The sequence below is a fragment of the Nanorana parkeri genome, unplaced genomic scaffold (genome assembly GCF_000935625.1).
Source record: "Nanorana parkeri isolate BGI_ZX_2015 unplaced genomic scaffold, ASM93562v1 scaffold1643, whole genome shotgun sequence".
In the NCBI taxonomy this organism is placed as follows: Eukaryota; Metazoa; Chordata; class Amphibia; order Anura; family Dicroglossidae; genus Nanorana; species Nanorana parkeri.
The window spans coordinates 121,955-129,894 of record NW_017307911.1 but is presented as its reverse complement, the minus strand read 5'-3'; the positions used below and the strand labels follow the sequence as shown (position 1 = coordinate 129,894).

The 7,940-nt window shown below is 39.1% G+C and overlaps 1 protein-coding gene across 2 annotated transcripts in view; it reads right to left on the bottom strand.

Moving 5' to 3' along the window:
- LOC108799148 (arylsulfatase D-like) overlaps positions 1–7,940 on the bottom strand; it is a 27,744-nt gene that overhangs the window by 3,300 nt on the left and 16,504 nt on the right. The window contains exons 8-9 of one of the 2 annotated variants that reach the window (XM_018570965.1): positions 6,460–6,622; positions 4,734–4,859 (exon numbers count right to left, since the gene is read on the bottom strand). In XM_018570965.1, the coding sequence (XP_018426467.1) occupies positions 4,734–4,859; positions 6,460–6,622 (289 nt within the window). The remainder of the gene's footprint in view (positions 1–4,733; positions 4,860–6,459; positions 6,623–7,940) is intronic. The other variant, XM_018570966.1, reaches the window with a different exon arrangement.

Below are 7,940 nucleotides of genomic sequence, written 5' to 3'. Positions count from 1 at the left end.
CCCCCCCCCCCCTGCTGTTTGACCATGCTGCATTGTAGGAGTCAAATACGCGGTTTTTGACAGCCTTGGTTTCGTGAGACAACACATGCAGAGGGAGTAGGCATGTCACAATGACTGCCTGTACACTTTTAACCTACGTAAACCAACTCACAATACAGCACTGTTCCACTTCTTGGAAGTGGAGGAGGGAACCATCCTGAACAAGCTAAAGTTCTTGAAGAAGGAACTGACACTGGCATCATTACCACCCCATGAATAGAGAAAATTCTCCAGCACGCTCACAAACAGGTAGATCTGGCTGGACTCCTAGTGCCGCACACTGAAGCTTTGGTAAACCTGCCCCCTGCTGCCAACCAACCAGGGGACTATTGCTGTATTGGGATTTTGTCACATTATGGTTGAACCCTGTTCATCCTGCTCATTACATGGACTTCTTCCATTACTGGACCAGCGGTATCCAATGTAAGGACTCAGTAAGTACTTGAGACACCCAGAACCTACAACCCATTATTACCGACACCTGTGATTGCCTTACTCACACTACTGCCATTAGGATCCTGGTGAGCCACATACACTATTCCTGATCACCACTCTAACGACATGCTGTGCACTATAGTGTGGTTCAAGGTTTCTTGCACCATACCAAAGATGCTGATCTGCACAATAAATCAGTTTTGCAGGGCCATCCATCAACCTGGGGAATATTTGCTTTGCCTACTACAATCACATTGCTATGGCATGCACAAGCAATTGTAACGGCCAGTAATAACCAGCCATAGTGTGGACACAAAGCATAACATACACATCTACACTAAAAGACAGGCAAGGAGAGGGTGGAAGCAATTGAGCCTAAAAAAAGGAACACCCACAAATGGGGCTCATGGCAGGTGGAGGCGATGACAGACAATAATGGCAGAGATAAAGAAGGCATGCAATGCACAATTATTCAGTGGTCAAAAAGAATATATATGTCTTTCTACATGATTCGGTAGACTAGCATTTCATTTTTCATTGCTCATGAGACTACTACTTTTTTTAATCAAAGAACTTTGAAGACCCTGTAATATTCTGTCTGTAATTAAATCATAAAGTGGTTGGAACAAACAGAACTGTAAAATAACACGATCTCACTTATAGTGGTATGTTTTTAATTAGAAACTAAAAGCACCCAAAAATCCATTTATGATGGAGAAACAGCTGTGGGAACCACACTCATTGTAGCTGCAGTATCTATTTAGTTGGGAACTGTATCAACTTTAGATGGAAACCACATTTTAACAATCATTTCACCACATGTGTATGTTAGAAGTGTGGGATTGTTATGAAAACAGTACAAGGGAAAAGTGATTAATTTGCATAAATGTGAGTGAAAAAAGAAACAAAAAATATATTTAAATTTATTCTATGGATATTTCTCTACAATGATTTCATGTGCAGTGGTCACGGATGCCCAGTTGCCAGGCCATATTTAGCAGTGCCAGTATACATCAGTTAACCTGACTTTAAATTCAATTACTAATTTGCTTCACAATCCGGATGATATGCAGCTGCTTGGCACAGTCAAGTAAGATCTTCCAGATAAGTGAAAAGTACTGGCCAATGCTATTACAAGATGTGGATACTCAACCTGTTCTAACAAAATATCCAAGAGTAACAAATAGGAGGAGAAAATCTAAGAGAACAACTGGAACATAGTCACCCCCAAAAGAGGCAGGTAAGGGAAGTAGCAACTAGTTACCAAAACCGCCCCAAGGGCTCCTGTCATAGTGGTCACTGTAAGGTGTAAATACATGCACACTATCAAATACTTTGACAATCCTCTTTATTCACTTTATTAAATTGAAGCAACAGAAGTGGTGTACTTTGGAAGGGCCTGTGGCAACGAGCTTTGTTGTCCATTTGTACACATTTGAGAACATTTTTGGGATTGCAACATATTAAGTTGGGCTCAAACAAAGCATTGCAACATTTTAGGCTGCACAAAAGGGTATATAGCTGCAAAATGAGAAAAAAGACAACGTTCTAATGGACTAAATAATTTTTTTTGTACCACACATTTGTGTTTATTTCATACGTATTAAGTGGTTATTTATCCCTCGTGTGTAAATACAACAAATATAAATTAAACATGGAAAAGGATTATGTTATGTAGATATTGATGGTGATACATTGATGGTGAACATCTATATGACTAAAGTGTGAAAGAAACATACATGGGTAAAATTGTTTACTACTTGTCTATACACGTATAAAAAAACCAAAAACAAACAGGTACTAAATAACTACAGTGTATATATCTGAACATAAAATATGTAAAAAACAAAATATGGATTATAAAAAGGAGAGTTAATTAAAAGTATTATGTATTATTTATTTATATTTTTATATTTTTGGGGAAATTAAAATGTGCCACAACAAATACGTATGGCAAAGAGGACATCTAGTGGTGAATCTTGAGATGACAACCCTGCTCCCAGAATGGCACTATTTAGATAGCACTGGGCATCGACAGTACAAAATCATAGGAGTGGGTGCAGGAACACAAAGGAAGAAATTAAAGCATATCTGAAAGTGAATATTAAGAGGATAGGGAGATCACATAATCTGGAAAAAACGGAAAAGGGATGAAAATAAAATAAGGAAACGGGATGAAAATAAAATAAGGAATCAGATGAGATATAGGTGTCCATTTAATAAGGCGATATCTGAACACCTTTATACAGCAAGGCAATTCACAGCATATAAAGTTCTCAAGGGGGAGCAGGTTCATTAACAAATTGCACTTCTCAGAGAAGAGAATGTGATACACAGTGAAGAGCCAAAATGTGAAAAGAGAAATTTGTGTCCATTATTTTGCAAGATTTTGTGAGATTTAGCTACTCCTGCATTAAGGGCCTGCTCACACCAGACACAGTGCATTCTGGCTGGAATGCACTGTATAGCATTGCAGCTGGCTCACTTTGTTGTGGGGCGGGAGTGAATGGCACTGCAGCCACGCCCTCCAGCCAAAATGTGACTGGCTGCACAGCAATGCCTGTGTTCTGGTCCGGTCAGAATAAATAGTGCTTGCAGCTTTTTTTTCTGACCGCAGGCATTGATGTGCCTTGCATTCCTGTGCGTTGGAACACATTGCGAATGGAGGAAGTGCCTACGGTGCCATTGAGTTCAATGGACCGCCACCCGCCCCCTTAAAGTGACCAGCCACAATGCTATCCAGTGCGTTCCGGCCAGAATCGGGCCGGAACACACTGAAGATGGTGTGTGCTAGCCCTGAAGGCAGTAAAAGTAACAGCTAAACAATATATTGAAGTTAAAAAAAACTTAACCCTTTCATTGGCACTACCCCCTCACTGCAAGGGTTAACTGCTCATTTTTGTCTAGGTGCTACAAAAAAAAACAACCAACCTTATGAACCACAGAGTCAAGTAAGATCTTGCTCTTAGACCAGTCCTTCCAGCCTCTCTCCCCCCTCTGCTGCAGCATTCTAATGTCCTGGAAATGACATTTTATACACTTTGAATGGAAGAGGGCCCTGATGAACATTCCAATGCTGCAGCTTAGGAGGAGAGAGGTTTCAGAGCACTATAGAAGCAGGCATTCAGCTCATCAATTTGGGCAACCTAGGCAAAAAAAAGAAGAGCACTTAACCCTTGCAGTGCAGGGGTAGCCCCACTGCAAGGGTTAATAGAAGTTTTGCCCATAGTTCTTTTATATTGGATATAGACTGTGCATGAATACTTTAAAAAAAAAAATTAAATCAAGACATTTCTGTAAACTTTGTAACCGAGTATATTTGTGTCTATACAAATGTCACAGCAATGTCTTGATATAAATATAAACACAAGTATTCATACTTCATGTACAGTGTGTCTGTGATGTATAACATCAAATGGGGCAACCATAGTTACTCATTACATAATCAGATTTCAGTTTGCTATGGGGAGGTCCAGTGGAACATGAATCTTGCTTAGTTGTGATGTTATTATTTTATGAAATGGCTAATAATAGCTGTCAGAAATAACTCTGCTGCTATGTTTATGATATAATAAAAAAGCCAGTCCTTCTAAAATGTATCTTATGGTTATGGGCAGATGCTGGTAGCCTAAATTATCCACTTTTTTTTTGAATGTTCTTGGCATGTTCTCCACAACTATGTTCCCATTTTTCTGAAAGCAGTACTCTAGGCAGAATTTTTCTTAACGCTTGCAGTGGGGCTACCCCCGCACTGCAAGGGTTAAGTGCTCGTTTTTGTCCAGGTGCTAGAAATGGAATGTTTTGGATGCTTTTGCCCAGAGTTCTTCGTTAAAGCAAAGAGATTGATTGACAAGCTTGAATCAAAGAGGTTGATTGATCCCTGAGGTTGGTGAAAATGGCAACATTTCACTTTGCAACAAATACCCGATCACGTGCAAGGGAAAAAAATATTTTTGTTTACACATGATTGAATGATGAGTCGGTAGAGCTTTACCTCATTCACCAAGAACAGGGGATATTGTGTGCAAATGGAACAACCTATTTCATGTGCTGACATGGAGCTGTCTGGAAAGGAAAATTGTGGTAAGTATGAAATACAATTTTCCTGTTTGCCTTTAGTAAATCAACACCTAAGGGTCATACCTCCTAGCAGACTACTACTGCAGAAAAGTATAAGAAGCCAACAAGTTAATCAATCTGTCACCACCTTTGGGTGTGGTGAAATGTTAATATTTCTAGCTATAAGCAAAGCAGTTCACTTACTTTCTTTTTGGTACCATCGCACAGCATGTAAATGATTTCCACAGTAATGAAATAGAAACTCGTGTTCTGAATCGTTTGTTTGCCTCAAAAGCAATGGAAATAGGTCCCGACCATCAATAATTCTAATATAAATGGAGAATATGTTATTGAAAGAGTAGCTTTTATTTTTCTGAATTCTGTTTATTAAGAATTTACATTTGAAAAAACAATTATACATTCTAGGCGCACAATGCGTACCTTAAACCACATGTTATGATTAAACGGCCGCAGGGCGACTTCTTATATGCAGGTTGGTGTTTTTAAATCTGCTTGAAATGTAAACGGCCAGCAATATCCGTTTACATACAAGCGTTCCGGCCTTTGTGAAGATGCCAGATTGCTTGTATTATGCGTGCAGGTGTGCGCCCCCCCCTCCACCACTGCCGATCCTGAGCTTCGCTGTGTCTGGGCAGGCATGGCAGCTCTGAACGGAGATCAAACAGTGGGCTTTTGTTTCAGGGGGTATTATTTTAGGGCTTTAATTTATTTTAGGGGGGTTTTGTATTGTATGTTTGCCTTTTTTAGGTTATACTTTTTTAATGCAAGGCTTTTCTTTAAAAAAAAAGTCGGCTTTTTTTTTAAGGAGTATCTTTTTGTTGTTGTTGATAGAGCCTTTAACGTTTGGGGTGCCCGAAGTGACACCCGAAGCCCCAGCAATTGTTATTCATAGGCCAGCACCTGCTAGAAGACTCTAGCAGGTGACGACCAATAGGAAACAATTGGGCGGAGCTAGCTGTCACTAGCTCCACCCAATTATTTATTTTTTTAATCTATTTTTTAATTTTTCAATTTATTTACATTTAAAATTATTTTCTTTTTACTATTCATCGATTTGCTATTCTGCTCGGTACCATGGAGGTTATTTACTCACTGAATGAGAATAGGGGCGAACGGCAGCAAGTGAGTTGCTGGAGCTTCGGCTCAGCCGATCCAGATGTTGAATCAAAGTCATTCTGCACTTCGGTTCAGCTGAACATACAGAGTATGTTCGGCTGACCGAAGTGCAGTGGAAGGCAGCCAATGTACGGCTGATTTCAGCCGTACTGGGCCGTAGTGAATAGCCGAACGTTGTTCGGCTCACTTCATTACTGCTCGGTTATTCACTTGGCTTCCGCAGCTTTGTGAATAACCCCGTAAGTTTTTTTCTACACAAGGAAAACTGTTTATTTTGATCATGTCACCAACAAACCATTGATTATAACCAAACTAAAGGGTATTGAGCCTAGCACAGGAATTAGCAGTGTTCTAATGGTGATTAAATGGAAAGAGATGGGCCAACAGATGATCCTCAGCACAAGTCTCCCCTTGAAAATCCAGTTTAGTAAGGTGAGGTCCACATAGGCAGCAAAGTGCAAGGCAGAAGAGAACAATTGCAATGAAGCAATGGAAATGTGTCCCAACCATCAATCATTTTAATATAATGTAAAATATATGAAAGTTAGGAGTAACTTATTTGCAGTAAAATTAAATTCAGAAGAAAATAGAGAAATTATAAAAATGTTCTACTGCCCTCTGACATCAGTTTCCTGAAGTTGTCTGACACAACTGTGCACAAAGTGTTAACTGCATGCTAACTCATGTGTAAAGCCAGCTTTTTTTATATCAGATATCGTAGAAATTATTGCAGTTTACCAAATAAATTAAAATTCATAAAGCGTGATATTTTCAGGACATAAAACATACCTGTCATTAGGCAATTCTCCACCACCCAAACGGACCACGGTTGGAAAAGCATCCATCAGACTTGTGGGTTTATCAATCTCTGTGTCAGGAGGAATGACACCAGGCCACCTGAAAATCCCTGGGACACGAATGCCACCTTCCCAGCCAGCCATGGCTTTTCCACCTACAAATTGTGCACAACATTTACAGTATATTTAATGGTTAATGCTGAACTCTAGGCAGATATAAAAGTACACAATTAATGCAATTATGTTTTTTGAAACATCATGAAATGTATTTCTGAATCAAAGTAAATACTAAAGTGCCTGCATTTTACTTGCTATCAGCCTTCATTACAGCAGCACACAGATTGCAAGAAGGTGTTATAGACTTACCTGGCTGTGCTCTGGGTATAGTGTCCAGCGCTGCCTACTCCAAGGACGGGTCCCCAAACACTTTATACTGAACCATCATTCCTGTGTAAGTGGACTAAGGGTTTGTGGAATTGAATCTATCCCTTGGGAAGGAGACAAAGGCCTTAGATATTAAAAAAATATGTTCCCGGGAGACTATTTTGATCTACACTCTGAATAGCTTGTCCCCTATTGGGTTAAATGAAAGTCTGGAAATATCCTCTGCACTTACCCAAGTTAGAATATACTATTAGCAGCTATTAGTTTTTCTTAAGTATGGGTCTTGGTCTCTGTCTGCAAATTAAGTCTTTTTGATGTTGAGTCATGCATTAACCTCCTTGGCGGCAATCCCGAGTGTCGGGGACAATTTTCAGTACCATAAGCGGGAACCCCGAGCCACACTCGGGATTACAGTGTAGCGTTACTTACCTTGTCACTCGAGCCGTGCTGTGTCCTCCAGCCGATGCCGGCATCCGCCTTCCGGTTTCCGTCCCTTGCAAGCATCCGCGTCGCAAGGGGGCGGAACCGGCAAAAATTTCGAAAGTAAAAATAACGTTAAATAAAAACGGAAAGCTATAGAACAAAAAAAAAGGAAAAAAAATAAAATAAAATCTGACCGCCAGGGAGGTTAAGAGAGCACTTCTGTAAAAATCCACTTATCATCAGAGGTTATATAAAAATTTGTAAAAGATGTGTATGTATACATACATAATTATGTTAATTCATAAGTAATGTATACGATCACGATTTACGATAGACATTAGGATGTCAATATGGGCATTAATGTATGTCTTTTGGTACACCTAACAATAATAAGTGGCCTTATTGCACACTTTTGATGATCATATATATGCACAAATGAATTTTTTAATAATATATTTATGACAGATCATTGAGTGACTCAATCCGACAAACAATATTAATGGTATTTATAATTTTCACACTTTTTTCAATTTTAATTAAATATCCTTTTTTAAAAAAAATAAACATATACAGTATTGGTTAAATAGAGATACGTATATGGGTAATTGTGTTTTACCCCTTTTTTTTCGCCTAGATTTTTAGCGCGGCTTTTAAAATTATATATAT